At 41.3% G+C, this 19,980-nt stretch overlaps 2 protein-coding genes across 8 annotated transcripts in view; one reads left to right on the forward strand and one right to left on the reverse strand.

Moving 5' to 3' along the window:
* Nucleotides 1-19,980, forward strand: part of celf2 (cugbp, Elav-like family member 2) — a 492,311-nt gene that overhangs the window by 116,499 nt on the left and 355,832 nt on the right. The window lies entirely within an intron of this gene.
* Nucleotides 4,217-5,869, reverse strand: LOC123985228 (E3 ubiquitin-protein ligase TRIM21-like). The gene has a single exon (XM_046072672.1). The coding sequence runs from the start codon at nt 5,864-5,866 to the stop codon at nt 4,217-4,219; it is 1,650 nt and encodes a 549-aa protein (XP_045928628.1). The 5' UTR covers nt 5,867-5,869.

Genomic DNA, 19,980 nt, shown 5'->3' on the forward strand with positions numbered 1-19,980 from the left:
TATTTAATATTCCCAGACTTTAGCGGTGTGGTAGATATACTCTGGAAATCACACTTTACAGGTAAAACTATGGATTTACTCCAGTTAATGGAGTAGTCTGAGATGGATGAGAATTTATCTATAAGTGTGATTGTCTCAGAAAGAGAAGTTTGTGAGTTTAGGAGGAAAAGTAATACATCATCTGCATAAAGGCTTATCTTGTGGTGTATATTTTCTGTTTGAATTCCTTTAATATTATTATTTTGTCTGATAGCAGCTGCTAGCGGTTCTATAAAAATAGCAAATAGCGAGGGAGAGAGTGGGCAACCCTGCCTGGTACCCCTCTGGAGACTAAAGCATGGAGAAGTATGATCATTTGTTTTGACAGAAGCTCTTGGGGAACTGTATAAGATTTTCATCCAATCTATGAAAGAGTTTCCAAATCCAAATTTATATAAAGTAGCGAATAGAAATTTCCAATTTACTCTGTCAAATGCTTTTTCTGCATCTAAAGAAACAACTGTAGTTTCCAGGTTATGAATAGTGGCATAGTCTATTACGTTAAGTAGCCTGCGTGTATTGTTGGTGGAGTGCCTGCCCTTAATAAATCCTGTTTGGTCAGAGTGTATTATACCAGGAGTGACCTTCTCTAACCTTCTTGCTAGGGTTTAGTCTTTGCAACTGAAATTCGGTCTTTTTATTAATAATTTCATTTAATTCAAGTTTTGATTTTCTCAGATCATTCAGCATGTGTTCCTGTGGGGAGGTAGCAAGGGTAGTTTCTAATGTTTTTATTTTTTGTTCTAGCTCTAATTACACAAGATCTCTCTTTCTTTTTTTTGTATGATGAATAGGAGATTCTTTTGCCTCTCATGACTGCTTTTGCTGCCTCCCAAAGAAGACATGGTGAGGTTCCTGGCAGGTCATTAGTTTCCATATATATTGCCCACTCCTTTTTGAAATAATAAATCTAGGTCTTTAAGCAATGATGCGTTAAATCTCCAACTTCTAGTTGGCCGTGTGACCCTTTTTTTAGTAAGAGTGATAGAAACCGGTGCATGATCACTGATAGTGATAGGGTGAATCTGAGTGTTGGAAATGTCTGTCATATCTGAGCTGCTAACCAAAAAATAGTCAAGGGCGAGAATACGAGTGGTGGACTGGTGAAAAGAAGGTATATTCTCTAAGAGTGGGGTGGTGAGAACGCCAAACATCGCAAAGACCAAAATCGCTCATGTATTGTTTAAGGACGTCTGTTGATTTCCAAGTACGGTGACCACCTGCCGTACTGAGCCTGTCAACTGCTGGATTGAATGCATGTTGAAGTCCCCTCCTAATATAAGAGCTGTGTCTGAGTGAGCAGAGAGTGAGTTGAAGAAAGCATGAAAAAAGGAGGGGCCAACATTTGGGCCATAGATGTTAGCAATGCATAAAGGAGTATTTTGAATCGAAATGTTAACAATAATGAATCGACCCTCTGGATCAATAGTAGTGGTATTATGATTGAAGTGTGTTTTTCTATTTATCATAATGGTGACACCCCTTTGTTTTGAGTTATAACAGGCTGAGTATGAGTGAGGAAACTGTGGTGAGGTTAGTTTATCTGCTGTCTTGGGTAAATGAGTCTCCTGTAGTAGGACAATGTCTGCTTGCAGATTATTTAGATGGTTAAAAAATTTTAATCTCTTTTCCCTTGAACCAACTCCGCTAGTGTGTGCAGTGTGCGTGTTGTATCATTGTGTGTGTTGTATGCGCCTGTATGTGTGTGTCTATGTGTTCATGTTGTATGCGCATGCGTGTGTGTGCTAGCGGTGTGCCCGACTGTTTGTGAATTAAACAGTATGAAAATAGCGCAGCTGATCGATGTGTAAACGGCGGAGGAAGAGCAACATTAACAAAAGAAAGAGACAGTGAAACAAAAACAGAGTAAAATACACAAAACATTATCGGACAGTCTAGTCAGATAACCACAGTATAGGCTGTTGAGACGTGCACTGTATTTTATAACTATTAACCTGCAGTATGTCACGGAGTAATTAACTGAGAGGGGAAAACATGATCGCATAGTGATACAGTTCACCTGTTGCTGGACTTGCTTCTTAGTAGAGCCAAGGAGTGGTGTCTCGGTCGCGGTACAGCTGGCCATCAACATAAAGTTTATCCACCGCAATGACAGCCTGTGATCCTTCTCCAAGAAGCTTCTTTCCTATCGGGAACAGGACTCGGCGTCGGTCCAGGATCTCCCGGGGAAACTGGTCATTAACGCTGAAGTTGGTCCCTCTCAGCTCCCTGCCGCGGCCTTTAAGGTGAGTCTTCAGTGCGGTTTCTCTTTGATTTCCCCATGACCACTCGATGAAAATACTGGTCAATGTAAACTTCAAGGTCCTCCAAACAGTCGTCCTCGAGGTCCTCCAGTGCGATTTGACTGCTCTTATTTGTTAATTCGCTTAAAATTGGCGGATTGTTTGTTTTATGAAATGTTGCGCGCTGCCATGTTTGAATTGCACCAAGTCACAAACGCTCACCGTGTCATCTTTATAAAAACATTTTTCAGAGGATATTCATAGTTTCCTGGCTTCCTTCTGCGCATTCTGACCGATGCGCCCAATGACGATAGCTAATGTACTCTTTTGAACCCCTCCTACTTTACACCCCTTATGTTCTCCTATTAATCAAAGATTGTCTGATTAAAAGAGGATGTTAACTAAAACTGTAACTATAAAAGCTGTGTATTTGAAACAGGAATTGTGGTGTTTTAAAACTTAAAAGGCAAGACAAAATAATCTGTCTTGGTTCATACAATAACATTTGAGTTTATGTTAAAGTTTTTACACGTACAGTATGTTGCACATTTTTTATTTGTACTGCTGTAAATATGAATCCTGCCATTAAAACTGAATGATACAGTAGATTTTTACGATACCCATTAACTGTCAGGAGTGTGTGCTGGAGAAGGCTGAACCCAAAAGCAGGACAGAGCCAAGAACCGATACTAGTAAAGGGAGTTTATTGAGACACTCAGAATCTGTTGGGGTGAAGAGTCAGGGAAGACGGTGAGTTGAGACGGAGTTGGCGAGGCAGATGGGCAGGCCGGAGACTGGCAGGCAGGTTCTGAGAAGGTGGAGGAGAGCAAACAAGTGTTAGGAATTGCGAGGGAAAATTCACAAGAAAAATAACTCACAACTAGAGCTGGCCAAGGTGTGTACCACGGGAGATACGCAGACGATCTGGCGAATACTGGCGTGCTGGCCCGGGGTAGATAACTGGTGGCTGAGAGTGCAGGAGCCAGGAAGACCACACCCACCCACCTACAGAAAGACTCTCAGGGAAGACAGACAGACAGGGACAATAGGGTGGGGAAACGGAGAACAAAAGGTAAACAGAGGAGGGGAACCGCTGGACACAGCATTAACAGTTACAGGTCAAATTAAAATGAATATCTGTATTATAAAACAACAAACAAACCCAAAAAAGCAACTAGATACAAGTTTCAATATAATTTTTTAAAAATCTAATCAAATTCAAATTTGACCAACAAGAAATTCCAAACCTCCCTCCCTGTCCCTCACTGCTCACTCTGCTCATTAAGGCTCCTTTCAAATCTAACAGATAATCCAAAGCTTCTAATCATTATATTGATTAAAGACAAAATGGTGAAACTGATTTAGCAACATCAGACTAAACCACATGTTTTTCCCTCTTGTAAAGCTTAGGTGATTGACACTATTTAAAAAACTGGAAATTTGCAGTAATCAGTTTATTAAATCATAAATATAATTACATTTTGAATCCATATTCCACCTTCACTTTCCACTAAATAGCTTTTACATCAGAAAAGAAGTCTGTTTTAAGGTTTGGCATTAGAGCATACTTACTATTTGTAACAATGGTAGGTCCAGCAGGGTGGTAGAGCTAATTAATCATACTGGAAATTGGTGTCACACCAATTTAAAGCCAAGTAATGGGAGACATGACATTTGAGACACATCAGTATACAACAAAAACAACAAAGTTTAGCGCCATTTCAAGCTATAGTCAGTGGTCAGGAACTCTTAGGAGGAGGTGGTAATCAGCAACCACCTCTGCACTTATTATTCAGCTTTTCCTAATGTGATTTCACATGCTGTTTGATGATTGAATATGATTATCACAATATACTACATTAAAACTAACAAATCTTTTAGGATTTTTGTCAAATTGATTCTGAAGTAATCAAATTCATGGCTCAAGTCAGAGTCTAAAAATGATCAGTCCACTCAATATGATTGACAGGAGAGATGATCAGAGGGGCAGAGTTTTTACCACCATCATTCAGACCAGGGTTGAAGTATGGAAAGAGTTTCTCACTGAAGCAGCAGCCAGTAAAGGAGTAGATAAGAACTGCAGCATCTACGTCATAAAAGGAGACCAGACCCTCCTCATAATCCACAAACACCCCCACCTTCTGAGGCCGAGACTTCAGAGAGAGACGGACTGGAGGATCAGTCAGAGCTTTGTACTTAATTCTTCTCCTCAACCATATAGTCCAGTAACCCTCATCAGGGCTCAGTGGGATGTCTTGTTTCCTGTTGATTGACTCTCTGGCCACTCCTAGATCCCATTCAGTCTTTCCATTAACCTGAACCTCAAAGTAAAATCTGCCTGAAGAGAAACTCTGCTTTCCTAAAACACAGGGGTTGAGAGAAAATCTCTCTGGGTTGTTTGGGAGATTCTTCTGTATATCACCGGGATTCAATTGTTTCCCATCATCAGACAGGATGAGCGTAGGATGTGCTGTATCAGGATCAAGAGTCACATTTATGGCATACTGCTGGACCCTCTTCAGCTCAGCTTCAAGCAGCTTCTTCATCTCTTTACTGAGTTTCTCCTCCAGCTGATTCACAGCTCTCCTTATGGTCCCATCATATTGTGGATGGATGCTGACCTCTGTCCAGTCCTTCATAGGTGGGGCACCATTCAGGCACTGGACACTCTGGAGAAGATGGAGGTGGTCTTCAGAGCGTGAGAGCTGCTCCACCTCAGTCCTTCTCTTGATCAGCTCAGAGATGTCCTGTTCCAGCTCTTTGATGAAGCCTTCAGCCTGTTGCTCTGTTGTTCTCTGCTTCTCTTCGATGGTGTCGATGAGCTCCTTCAGGCCTCTGTCAACAGACTCCTTCAGAGAAGTGAAGATCTCAACACCTTCTGCTATCTCTCTGTCTGCATCTTCCTCACTGAGGCCAACCGACTGTTTGATCTCCTCAATCTTCAGTCGTCTCTTCTGGATCATCTGCTGAATTTCAGCCTCCAACTCTGCCTTTTTTCCTTCATATCCTTCCTTCAGAGGAACAGTATTGTGCATTTTGTGGTCTAAAACAGTGCAGAGCATGCAGACACATGTCTGGTCGGTCTTACAGAACAGCTCCAGAGGTTTATCGTGCTTCGTACACATCCTGCCTTCCAGGTTCTCCACAGGGTCGATCAGCTGATGTCTTTTCAGGCCTGAAGCTGTCAGATGAGGCTCCAGGTGAGTCTCACAGTAGGAGACCAGACACACCAGGCAGGACTTCAGGGCCTTCAGTTTGGTTCCAGTGCAGACGTCACAGGGAACATCTCCTGGTTTGGACACTTGTTTCTCTGAGCTGCTGCTGCTGCAGGCTTCCTGCAGAGCTGACTGTCTGAACTGAGCAACCATCTCAGAGATGAAAGTGTTGATGTGCAGCTCAGGTCTTGTGGTAAAAACCTCTTTACACATGGGACACTTCCATGCGACATTGACATTCCAGTGTTCAGTGATGCAGTTTTTGCAGAAGTTGTGTCCACATGGTATGGTGACAGGATCAGTGAACACATCCAGACAGATGCAGCACAGGAACTGATCTTCAGACAGCAGACAGCTGGCAGCAGCCATATCTACACACCAAGAACAAAAGTGAAAGAGTGAAGAAATTCAAATGGAACTTTTTTGTTTGATAAAGCAATGGGGACCTCAGGAAGCTCCCAAATTGAAATCCTGAACCACAAAGTTTGGGTTTCAAGTCACTTAAAGTTGTAATGCGTTGTAATGCGTAAAACAATAGTTAATGCCATTGCAAAATATAAACTTCAATAGGGCGACGTGGATCCTGCTGCCACCGTGCTGCTTTGATGCCTTTGATGCCCACCTCTGTCAAAGCTGCCCAGCGATTCTGAGACAGAGCTCCCCTATGGCACAGACCAGTCCAGTCCTGCTGACCTATCGCCAGCGTCCTGTATTGTGGTCCAGTCCCGGCCGACTCCAACCCCCAGTTTCCAGTCAACGGCCTCCAGTCCTGTGGCCCAACTGACGGTCTCCAATCCCGTGGTCCAGTCGACAGTCTCCAGTCTCCAGTCCTATGGTCCAGTCAATAGTTGTGGCTGTCCAGTCGATGGTCTCCAGCTGTCCTGTTGCCTGCCATGGTTCCTCCTCTCCCTTTGCAGGTCCTCAGCCCTGCAGCCCTGTCTCTGGTTCCCTGTTCTGCTGCTTCACTGCTGGCCTTCAGCTCTGCTCGATCTCTGAAGAGGTTTCGCCTTCATAGCCACCCACAAGATGGGTTCCGTCCTCATCGCCGGCCTCCTGCCTGACTTCCTGAGGTACCCAGTCTCCTGCCTGGTCTCCGGTTTCTGCCTTCACTCTTGCCCGCCTGCCCTGCTCTGCCTACTGGTTAAACCTCCAGGTCAACCTCCTGACCTGTTTAGCCCATTGGTTTGACCTCCAGGTCGTCCCCCCTGAACTGCCCAGCCCCTATGTCCTGCCAACAGGTTGTTCACCTGTGTTTCTCCGTTTTGCCCTGCCTCCTGTCTCCTGTAAGCCTCGGCCTGCCCGGTCGATCTCCTGGTCGTCCTCCTGAACTGTTCAGCCCCCCCTATTTGGTTTTGGTTTCCTGTCTCAGTCTTGCTTTGGCAGTTTTAGTTCTGGTTTGGGATCTGTGATTTCCTTATCTGGTCACGTCCCGGTTTGTATTTTGTTTCGCATTTGTTCCGTGTTTAGTGTAAGTCCTGTTTTTTTCTGTCTGTTAATCATCCTGCCTGTGTGTGTGTGTGTGTGTGTGTGTGTGTGTGTGTGTGTGTGTGTGTGTGTGTGTGTGTGTGTGTGTGTGGTGTTCTGTTTGATTACCCCATGTGCTTCATCTGATCTTGGTCCCACCCTGCTTGTTACCTTCTGCTTAAATGTTTGTCAGTTCAGTTCAGTCTTTGTTGCGTGCTCATTTGTCGAATGCTTCCTGCCTATCTTTGTCTTCCCCAGTTATGGAAAATGCCTTTGGATTTTGCAACTACCTTTGTTTGGACTTTAAACACTTGAACTGCATCCTGCTCGTTTGTTTGTCTTGCGTGTGGCTCCTAACTTGACTCTGCACTCGGCCAATCCTGACTAATTATAGGTACTTATTTGATCTGTCCCTTACTTTACTGAATTTTAAATTTTTTTTTTCCATAAAAAATATATTTTGGGATCTCTGAATTGTGGCAGACATTCATTTTTATTTTTTTTATATGACAGCTGTACTCCCTAGTGTTTGTCAGAGACACTGCAATTTTGTGCAGAAATTCTTGGACTAAGTTTTGAAATTTACCCCAAATTCTCAAATCATGTGACAAAGTAAATGTAAATGCTCCGTACTTGTATAGCGCCTTTCTAGTCTTTTCGACCACTCAAAGTGCTTTTACACTACATCTGCATTCACCAGTCACACACATTCATACACTGAGCCTAAGTGCTCAAACGGAAACTAACATTCACACTCACTCATACACTGGCGGAATAGCCGCCAGGGGCAAATCGGGGTTCAGTATCTTGCCCAAGGACACTTCGACACGCAACCAGGGGGAGCCAGGGATCGAACCGCCGACCTTCCGATTAACAGCCAACCCGCTCTACCTCCTCTACAGCCGCCCTTACACAGGTAAGTCCCAAATTGAAATTCTTAAGCACAAGTTTGGGTGTCAGGTCACTGACAAGTTGTAATGCGTTTGTTAATTCTTCTTCTTCTTGAATTTGAGGACTACACATTTAAATTTTCTGCATTCTTAAAAGCAGGTGGCACCTGTAACTAAGACATTCCGGTCTGACTGGAGTGAGTCACCCTCACTTGACACTTCCAGTCTGCTGATTGCCACATCCTCATACCTAAATGAAAAAATGGGTCTTTGTACTCAGTCACCTGACTTCTTTTGTACAAACACTGGTGCATCTGAATGAATTATGGAATTCTATATTTTTGAGTTGCAAAACCTTAAGGACAATAACATTAACTGAATGATACAATACACAACAAGTTCCTGTCTTAGAACAACTGATTTTAGTGTCAATGCTGATTGTTGGAAAAAGGGAAGGCTCTGCACATCCAAAGTTTCTGTCAGCTGCTTGACAGAGGACACATAGCAATATTAAAAACAAACAAATTGACTTTAAGAAAAAATCTAATTGTACCTAATTATTTGGTGTGTCCCATAGCTACCTAAATTAAAGGACACAAAAAGATACAAGGAACTCACAGTTGTGGCTGCTCTTTTTTAATGTTGACAGTAAAAATGAACAGCTGTACTCACCAGTGTACTATGTTGCTGAGAAAGGCCAGATGTACTGAATTTTCTTTTAGAGACAAACAAAGGCACTCAACTCGACAGCTCTGCTGTGGCTCAGACAAACTTTCAGTTTTATTTCAGTTCAATTTTACTTTGAAAGCAGGCGGCACCTGTCTGTGAGTCTGGAGTGAGTCACTCTCACAGCGTTCCGTCGCTGTTAGTCTCTAAGTAATGATAGAATGTGTTTGGGATGAACAGTTATATTCTCCGGGATGCCTAGGGGATAAAAGGGTTTGTATGTGCTTTTATTTATTATTATCACTTAGCATATGGTGAACTGAACTGACTGAGCGCTAACTACAATGGAGCATTTCTTCTCATTCTGTTATTATACAGTAGTTGCTGTCACTGGCTGGCTGCTCAGCTGTTCGAGGTACAGGTCCATCTGTCCCCTCAGCAAAAAATCAGCTTGCTAACTTCTCAGTTGTGTTGTATAATGCTCATGCAGTGAGCGGTACACATCAATCTACTCACACAATGAAAAACAAATGTATAACTGACAATGTCTCGAGGTAAGAATCATCATTGTTACGGCTTGGGCTGTGTGGCTGCTTGGGAGGTGTGTTCTCTCTGTGCAGGGGGCGTGGTAGCTGGCTCGGCACCTGGCTCTCCTCCACACCTGCAGCAGATCAACTCATCACCGCTGTGCTCTTAAGCTCCAGCTTCCTGGAGGGCCGGTGCCAGATTGTTTTTTGCCATCCGTGGTAACAGTTTTCGGCCTACTCAGATGATTCTCGTTCCACTCGAGACTTCGCGTTAAAGTTTGTTCCTAACTGTTTTTTGTCTCTTCTTTTGTTTCCAGACCGTCGCTGCCTTGTGCCCCCTCGCCTCGCCAGCCACACTCCTGGATCCACAAGCTCTCTAGCTTCCCAGCCTAGCCAATATATATAATCATCAAAATTAAAAAGAATGAACACTTGAAATATATCAGTCTGTGTTTCACTTTTTGAATGGACTTACTGAATTAAATCAACTTTTTGATGATATTCTATATTCTATATATATATATATTTTTTTTTATATGACCAGCACCTGTAGATGAGACATGAGAGAGGCGTGCACGGGGTTGAATAGGAAGGGATGAGGGAATGAGGGAAGAGTGGATAAAGGGATGAGTGGATGAAGGGAAAGAGAGGGTGGGTTGTTATCTTCATTTATTTAAGATCAGAGATCTCATCTATATGAGAGATATCATCTATCAGAGTAAGACATTTATGAGTCTGTTTTCAAGGCAAATAGCAGTCTTTTCCTGCCCTTTTCATTGTAGATCCTCCTCCTTACTGCAGCTCTGTTGGTCATGTTTCCTTGCGTCCAACATGTTTGATTTTAGTGACACATTTTTTTTTTGTTGGATCAAACACAAAGCTGTGTAATGGTGTAGCTTTGTTATCCTATAGCAGGGGTATTCAATTAGATTTCAAAGAGGTCCAGTTAGAGAAAATTTCCTGAAGCAAAGGTCCGGAACATCAAAACGACGAACTTGCATCATTCAGTACTATAACCTATAGTTGTATCAACACATGTTTAGTCAACAACGGACTGTCAAATCAAATAATATTTCAGTCAGTTTTCACATCAAACTGGAAGGATAATAAATAATAACTATTCAAATAATAAATTCTAAATTTAAGTCAACTAAATTAAAGTGCCTAATTTTTAGAAAAAATGTAAAAGTGTAGCTTGAAGTGATGAAGTGTAGTCTTAACCAATTTTATAATAAACACTCATAACAAATGAACAGCTGTAATAACTCCTCTTCTCTTTCATTTCCTCTTACAGAGCTAACACTTTCCTACTTTCTGTTGTTCAGTGAGAAACGTGAGCTCCAGCTAGCATATTGGAGATCTATGAGATATTCTGGTTTTGAACTGCCCGTGGGAGGAATGTACATGTAAAAATCTGTACATTCTTGATTAAAAGTCGTGTGAAATCTCTTTTATCTTTCGTCTCCTCAATTCGGGTGTGTTTCCAAAACGTCTCTGGTGAATCTCGCGGACTCGACTCGCAAGCATCGGTATGCACAGATTTGATTGGCTGAGCAGCGTCACATGAGACGATTGGAGCACATGCGATTGGTCTGTGAGTTTCCTGGTCCTCTAAACCAGTACAGTAAATGCTAGAAAAGCTGCGCGGGTTAAAATAGAAACGCTCCGTCACGAGGTAGTAAGTCTCAATAATAAATGGGCTGTAGGTCGGCGGTCCGGAGAGGATGGCGGCTGGGTCCGGATCCGGACCGCGGTCCGCCTATTAGTGACCTCTGATGTACACCAACGTTGAAATGTCTTTATAAACACACAGATACATCATTTGTAAAAGAGTAACATTCAGTCAAACAACGCCTGCAGACACAAGATAATTACACAAACAGATTAGATACAAGGTAACGATAAAGACAGGTGTAAACATAGTATAATAAACCTAGATGGTAAACCGGTGCAGTCTACACCTAAATTGTCTTGCCTAATATTAGCATTGGAAAACGCAGCTTGCGCTGCTGTTTTCCAGCTCACCTACAGCTAGATATAATTCATCGTCTCTACTCTGGCTCCTACACCAGCCTGCACTCGTAGCAACAGTTAGCTGTATGCTAAGTAGGTAGCTACGTTTGCTAGCGATGAAAGTAACAAATTACCATCAAAATGATAAAAGCCAGATTACCTGTCCAGCAGAACTAAAGCCACCATGGTGTAACTTTTCAGCCCTTTGGAGTTTCTCAGTTATCACTATCATTGAAAAGCCACGCAGATATTATCTCCGGTCTGACCGCTTGCGCTCGTCAGGTCTGAGCGAGCTTACCGGGTGCGCGCACGGGGGCAGCTTCTGTAGCAGCACGGCTGGTAGCCATGGCAGCGAGGGAGAGTGACAGTCAAGACAGCCAATCATTGCATTCGGTCCGAATGAAATGAGTGGCTGTGTTTACTGCAGACAGCCGATTTTTATACTCTCTTTTTCAGAGCACCTAACTTTTTAATATGCATTGGTGGTATAAAGACAGTTTCAACAAATATGACAAAAAGTGTTTGCCTACCCTGCCTTTAAATTCCCAGAGATAAAACACAATCTGATACAACTGCAAACCACAAAGCAATTACTCAGTACAGCTAAACTCACTGACCACTTTGCCTTAAGGTGAAAAAAAAACATGATTAAACAAAGCATATTCAAAAACATTTTCAGATCTTCGCCAACAGGCTAATTACTCAAAGAGCAGAAACTCCAGCACTTGAAAAATTGTGCTCTTTATATTCTACATAAACCACCCAAAACACAGTCAGCTGTTAACATTGGTTGGCAATCTAGGTGCCAGATTGATGTCTTTTAGTGTAATGAGTGATTATCAGCATGCAGTAAAACCATACAATAGGCTATGATATAGAGAGCGGAAAGGTGATACATGCGGATAGTCTTCTGCGTTGAATCTACTGTGATTGGTTGGCTTAATAGCATCGTGTTTCTTCTTAGCGCCTGGAAGTGCTCCGTGCTTTTAAGCCAATTTTACTAGTGGCCAATCAAATGGCTGTAAAATGGTGGATACATTTTTTTGAGTGCCACAAACCCTGCGACATGATTTGTTTAACTATCAGAATTTGGCCTATAACATTTGGAAAGTCTAAAAGCCGTACAATTACCATTTTACCCCGACATTTGTTTTATGTTTGGATTTTAATGCAATAAAATTTAAAATTCCTGTGATCTGACAAGTTTGCACCCCTGTTGTTTATTCAGTATTTCTGTTTTTTCAGTGGCCTTTAACACCACCATTTCTTGTGAGCCCTAGACTAGTGCAGGTTAAACGTAATGGCTTGACAAAAGGGGCAAGTCCATAAGAGGGTCAAACCCTGTAGCTTAAAGACAATTGAGATTACTTAAGAAGAGTGCTGATTATGGCTATGGAAGAAGCCAAGTTGTGATGATGAGGGTCCAAGAATGGAGGGTGTCCCTTGATGCAAATTTGTGATATTGGGCTACATGAATAAAATGGACTTGACTTCTATTAGTATCTGAGCCTCCCGTTGGTAAATTCTAATTGGAGCTGTAGTGTTTTGGATTGCATTAAGCATAACATGCTTGGTTACATTTTGGTTTAATTTTTAACATGATCCTTCATTAGGATCACATTTAGTTTTTGTTTGTTAATTGAAAAATATTGTCTATTTACATGTCTATTTTTGAAAGGATTTTTACTTTACACCATATTTTCCACACTTGCCTAAAACATTTGCACAGTGTTTGTTGTTTGTATGTTTAGGCAACTCACGGCAATTAGGTAGAGAAAGATCACTTTCCTGGTTAAAAATGTTAAAAAGTCAATTGTGACACAAGACAGGGCTTGTTTAGTTGTCCAGTAATTAACCAAACCCCAATGTTTCCTTAATCTCAGACTAAATTTACTAACGCATTGGGATACAAGGTGCAAACCCTAGTCTTGGGTGTTAGAGGCCTGAACTTAATCCACCCACCATCCACCAAGACTTCCTCCCTAAGAAAAATTTTGCAAGTGAACATAATCAAGGGATCAATTACTTGATGAAATACTTTTTAAAAAAGGGCCAAAGTTTGTCAAACCAGTTGCAGACCTGTAAGTGAATGGCTTCGAAACATAATATCACCTTCTGTCATCCCATATCATCATATCTATGCTCAGTCAAGATCAGCAATGCTGATGGTAATGATGCCATCAGTGGTGATCAAGCTGGTTGAAAAGCACCATAAAAAACATGAATGAAAAAGAGATGGTGCGCTTTTGAGGTATACATCACAAAACATCAGTCGGAGGCTCGCAGATGCCTCCTCTGCAGGGAAGCAATGAAGTTTGGCAGCGCCGGGGCGAATCCGTCACGCTGAACATATGCCAGTGGAGTGTTTATAATTGTAGACTTCATCTCCATGCCTGTCAGGTCTTCCGTGGCCCTGTTCACAGGAACCCTGCTATGGGGGTGAGGCCCAGAGGCCATGCTTACAGACCGAAATCCTTTACAGGACCCGGTAATTAGCCAACACAGTTCTGCAGCCATGCTCCTTGCTTTGATCTGCACGCTGATCAATGGCAAGATCACAGTGGCTTGATAACTAGTTACTACCCCAATGTGTGTGTGGTTTGTACATGTACACATTCAGTGCTTGTTCATGTTCTGCATCCTTTAATGTGTGTGTTTTTTCTTATAAACCTCATGGATATGCAGTTCGTGGTGTTCCATTCGACACAACAAACACTACACTGTTCAGTGCGCTTGTGAAGAAAACCACATAGTCAAATGAATTTCAGATTTCCCCCATGAAATCTCTCACCAACAACTCCTGCATCCGTCAGCAGAAACAATTTGTTTGTTTCCATACACAATAATCATCTTATGTTCCCATATGAATGGAGATGATGACCATATCCTATAGGTAATTGACTGTCTTTCTTGGGAGTGCATGTTCATCTACACAAGTGCTACACAGAAACAGAAGGCCTTTATTGGCCTTTTATTGAAAGATCACATTGTCTAGAGAGTATTGTTTTGTTTAGTTTGACAACATATTTATTACTTTGCTGCATTTATTATTTAGTTGATCGATACTGTTCTGGTTGTTGCCTGAATTGAGAGAAATGCAAATTGTGAACATATTTCTCAAAAACTTGCATTGGATCAAAAATCAATAAAGTGAGTACAAATGGCTGACAGTGTTCAGGCTTCTTTTGTTACAAAAATACCTTACTTTTATAAATATAACATTTTTTATAAAAGGAAGAGATCAGTTAACGCATTCCTCTTACAACTATGGCTATACCAAGAAGTTTGAAGCTTCATTTGTAACATTCGAATTCCAACTCAACATTCAAATTTTGTCTGTTAATTTTGTTGAAACCCAGTATTTCTGCACAGTTGCAGATTAAGATTACGCTACACTTATATCATTAGTATTATAAAGTAGATTCCAGCGGTTGCTGCGTAGGATTGTTTCCGACTCGTGTGATCTACACATTTCCAAGCGTTGTAAATTCCAAAAGTCTAAATGTATTGAATAAAGAATTGACAAGATGTTGTTTTCCAATGAAATATTCTGCTTTAATCCATATTTGTTGGCATTTAGTCTTTCAAAAACAATATTTTCACTGCAGTCATAAAACAGGGAGGCACACACCTGTATTAATATGTGGTCTAGTAGCGATCTAACAGCACGAGAAACTGCATTTATATAACCACAATAACAACAAATCTAGAATATTGTAAAATTGTTTACCTAGGTCACTGCCCCCGTTATTTGCACAACAAGTGAGTGTTCAGATTTTGGGATAGCCTGCCGCCCACATGTATTTATGCTGAGTTATATTCATTAAAGAAAGTGTATTTAATAAAAACGAATGGTGTGTTGTTTTTTTCTAGGGTGATGACGCCATAAAATATGACAGACATTTGGAGCTTCATTTGAAAACCTCAACAGAAACTTCGAATGTAAAAGCAAAAAAAAAAGAAAAAGACATTGGGTACAGCCCAAATTACAACTAGGTATGACAGACATACATACACCCCATTTATGGTTGAGACCATTTTCTTCTTCTCTGGATGTTCAACTGTACTTAAAAGCATGCTTTACAGCCATGGGTCAGGCTGGATTCCATCCATATCCCCACACTATGAATTTCTGAAAGGACTAATATATCTATACGAATATTACTCCTTGTGTATGTTGGCCTCTATATGTGACATCTCTCAGAAGATTTGTCTTTGTGTATTTGAATTTGTGGATTCAACACTACTGAACACTACTCAAATGTCCGGGCATCTTAAATTAACCAGAGTAAATGTCCTACTGCACAACCTGCCCCCAAGAGACAATGAAGATCTTTTGTAAATAGTGTTTGATCTACAACATCAAACACTCTGTTATATTATATCCACATTATATTTTTTAGTTTTTATTCCACTGTTTAAATGCTGCCATACAATATGCACATAAACTACATATAAACAAACCATAAATGTACTTTGTTATATAAGACAGTAATTGAATTTATTAGCCACAACTTGACACTGGTTGCCCTGATGCAGGTAATTATAATGCTGTAAACCCACCTTCCGACTCTTTGGTTGGTCATGTTCCACCCAAGCACTTATCAATCATCCTGATGAGCTGTCTACCTTAAAACAGCATATCTTTCATATTCATATATTCATATATTTCATATCATATCTTTCAAAGGTATGAAGCAGGCAGATGGGGAATGCAGACATTTAAAAACAAAAATGCAAAACATCCACATTAATGCAAATGTTAGCACTCTCATTGACAGACCTTAACCTATAAAATTATCTATTTACTGTATGTATTTATTGCTTTAATATGAAAAGGCTTTCAAGTTATAGAATATCAGCTTTAAATATTGGCTTCCTCACAAAAGAAATGAGTGTTAGCCTTCAGAAAAAACATATTGCTTGAACATAGTGTACACAGCTTCTGACTCACACAAACAAAATAAATGTAATGTAAATCTTGGTCTCCCATAGTCCAGGCCGCATGCCCCCCCCCCCCCCCCCCCCCCCCCCCCAGACTCTGGGTGGCTGACAGGCGTTAGGTGCAGATATGTGTTTATTTAAGCACTTGGAGGGAGCCAATAGTCTCTTAATGTTGGCCTCCTGATCTGCTGTTTGAGCAAACACAAACTGTCGACTCTGACAGGGGAGATAAGAAGAACACAAAGAACACCGAGCACTCCCGATGATTGACTGACACTTTAGTGTACAGTATGTGCTTATGTGTGTGTGGAGAGTTAAAGTGATGTTGAGGGGTGGAGAATGTGTGGAAGGAAAGACAGAAGGAAATGTTATTTTTTCAGATCTGAACAATTATACCAGAACATTCCCTTCTTCTGCTCTCCTCCCCTTCAACTCAATTTCTTTCCTCCCTTCTTATTTTTTTCTCTGTCTATCCTGTCTTTAGATTTTCCTCTCTCCTTTTCCTTTCCTTCGTCTTGCCTGCTTTCTTGTTTTCCATCTTTCTGTTTCTCTCCTCTTCTTTCCCCTCTTTCTTTCTTTCTTGTTCTTCTTCTCACTTACTTGTTCTTCAATTTACTTGTTGTCTTGTTCCCTATTTCTTAAAAACTCTCTCGTGTCATTTCTAGCTACTCTTCTTCCTCCTTTTCTGTCCTCTTTTCCTCCTCCTTTTCCTTCTTCTCTCTTCCTCTTTTTACTGCTTACCTCCTCCTTCTATCTTCCTCCTTCTAATCTCCTTTGCTTTTCCTGTCCTATCTCCTCCACCTTTCCTTCCCTTTTTATCTCCTCACCTCCCATTTTCATCCTTTTTTTCCTCATCTTATAATTTTCCTATCTTTTCTTCTTCTCTGCTTGTTGTATAAATACATTTATTGGAGCGTGCCTAGCTAATCATGATCCTGTGAGTGAGTTTCACCTTCAGCTCGCATCTAAAAATGCCAGGAGAAAACAAAACCACCACATTTTGTGTAACTAAACTCTAAGAATTAATCTTTACATAGTAAATACACATGCACCTTTTTCCCCAATGCATCTATGATTATCCTTTATTAAAGCAGCAGTAGGGAATTGTTGTATAAATAACTTTTTGTCATATTTGCTGAAACTGTCACTATATCCTGACAACATGAGCCATATAAACTGTTAAAAAAATAAAAAGGATGACTCTGTAACGCAGTGTCAATCACTGCTCGTGCACACACGCTCACTCAGACTCTAGCTCAATATTTCAGCACGGCTTCAGCAGCAATGAAAGTACTGCCCAACCCTCCTTTGCCAACAACAGTGTGTAATACAAAATACGGAGCTTTGGGCTCAGTATGTTTGATGTCATGACGCTCATATAGATGAGTGGCAAAGAGGCATGATGGCAAACACTGGGGAATAAATTTTGAGGGGGGACAATGACGTACTGTGATCTTCCCTGGACTGCAAAGCGTTTCAGGGACGTCTTTGAGGGGGAAAATTTATTCAAGACGGACCAGGTTCATCGTGAGGAGAGCGAGCCCTACGAGAGATGAGCTTGCGAAGGGAATCTGGCTCCTTCTTTCGGGTGAGGTTGGGAGGAGGATTATTGAACAATTATTTTCTTTTAAATATTTTTTTTTTGCGCTCTTAGTTCACTGACAAGGTTTGTACTGTAAATATGCTCAATTATTAAAGCAAAGTTTATTTTTTTTAATTCAAAGATATTAAAAATTGATTATTGTGTATTATATACAGTGTAGGTCACAGTGTGTCCGGATGTCTGTCATTTCCCCAACTGCTGGAAAGTGAAGGTGGTTATCGCTGGCTAACATCTCCCAGGTGCTTAGGACTCCGGTCTGGAAGCTGAGCAGGACTGGATGGGGCGGAGGATTAAATAACTGAATTAACCGACATGGGAAAATTACGTTGGTTAGAGACTCTGAATTTCGGTTTTGGTTACTTTTCAATAAATTGTCCAGCCCTAGTGATAACCAAAAAATACACTGCTGCTATGAGTCCTGACAGATAGAGCTCGACCGATATGGGATTTTTAAGTCCGATATCGATTTTTCGATATCTGAGATTTTTAAAATCCGATAGCTTATATATCGGCAGATATTATTAATTTTTCCCCTTATTTTAAGAAACGCATGACATAAACAAAGATTATGCCTAATCACCAGCATACCATGACATAATGCAGTATAAAAATAAACTTTTTTATTGTTATAAATAGTACTTTGAACAAAAGTAAAACAAAATATACCGTATAAAGGTTTTGATGAATAAGAGGCAAATAAAAGTACAGAATATTTTTGTAAATATCTGATTTGTTATAAATTATGGAGTACTACTACTAATGAACATTAAAGTAAATAATGTATGTATTGTGGGGGCCAGGAAAACACATAATATGCCACACTGACTACTTTCTAAAACATATCGTCTATGGTACAGTGATACAGAGAAAACGCTGCTGTTTAATTAATCAAATAATACATGACGTTCTACAAGGAGGACCTGCAACTTTGAGATTTCATATTCAAAAGAAGAAGTAAAGTTAGAGAACTTTGTTGGGCAGGAAGCCGTGTTAGATACTTGTACAGCTCACGTTTATTCTCAAGTCCGCTCTGGTTTAATCATTTCTGACATGCCAACTGTAACTAGAGACAAGCAGTATTTAGAATACGTCTATACCCACTATTCATCAGTTTTCAGTGACGTGACATGCGTGGTGACCTGGAGGGCAAAACAACGGACCAACATAGCGGCTCACACCCCGTAGAGACGCCGCAAAAGCAGTCAAATTTTAAATGGATCACCTTTCAACTTAAGTAAAAGAAAGATATGAACACAAACTGCAAGCATATCTGATCCATATAACCTTACAGCATCCGCTGCCGCATTTCTGCCGTTAAAAAACGCCAGGTCCCGGCCGCCGCTCGGACTGCGGTAATGTTTACTTTTACTTCTTGGGAATCCCTCACCTACCACAGGCTTGTCTCCTGGAGTAGTAAATCCGAAAGCACAACAACCATCCAGCATTTTGGCAAAGTAACCACTCAAAGTTACAGTTGTGTCACTTGCATATTGGTTGGCAGGCAACGGAAATTAACGTCTTTTTGCCCTCCCAGGGAGCCTTTTCATTGGAGCCGGACTTCACTTGAAAACTATGAATAGTTTAATCGCTCATTTTAGGGAGAAATGAGAGGATCGTTCACTAGAAGTGCCGCACTGTTTCAGAATAAATCTACAATCGCGTCTGTCAGCGTAACGTTAGCCTTCACCACTCACCTCGGAGAGTGCAGTGGAAAACGGGAGGGTTAGCAAGTCTGGTATGAATGTTTTCAGGAGAGAAGAAGTGATAAGGGCTGCGTTTATTATTATTTAAGTCATGTAACTGACGTGACCAATTAACAACTCACCGTGAGTGTGTCAGAGGGGGGAAGGTGACTGTTTGAAGATGGCGTTGGAGAGGGGGAAAAGTGTGACTGTACAATGAAAGCCTTTCAACTCATCTACCAGTTGTTGAGTACCAGCAGTGTTGGGGGATGGTCTCCTGTAGTTGGTGAGCCTCCGCAGGCCTCACTGACGCGGGGTCGTTGGCTGCAAAGCTGCTATTTAACTTTTCAGCGTAGCATCTCTTTGCTGCTTTCTCCTCCTTAGTCAGTGTTCCTGGCCTGGTTGTACAAGACTCTGTCCCCACTTCTGAAGGCCTCCTCCTTGGTCTGACAAAGCTGCCTGAGTTTCGCTGTGAACCAGGGTTTTTGGTTGTTGTATGTGCGGAAGGTTTTAGTCGGCACACACATGTCCTCACAAAAACTGATGTAAGATGTCACAGTATCAGTTAGTTCGTCCAGGTCAGTGGCTGCAGCCTCAAAAACGCTCCAGTCCATGCAGTCAAAGCAGGCCTGTAACTCCAGCTTTGACTCGTTGGTCATCTTTTCAGAGACTTTACAACAGGTTTAGCAGATTT

This window comes from Micropterus dolomieu, linkage group LG16, assembly GCF_021292245.1.
Source record: "Micropterus dolomieu isolate WLL.071019.BEF.003 ecotype Adirondacks linkage group LG16, ASM2129224v1, whole genome shotgun sequence".
Classification (NCBI taxonomy): domain Eukaryota; kingdom Metazoa; phylum Chordata; class Actinopteri; order Centrarchiformes; family Centrarchidae; genus Micropterus; species Micropterus dolomieu.

What these genes read in the sequence shown, in the direction of transcription:
- LOC123985228 (XM_046072672.1), bottom strand. Translation starts at nt 5,866, where the DNA reads ATGGCTGCTGCCAGCTGTCTGCTGTCTGAAGATCAGTTCCTGTGCTGC.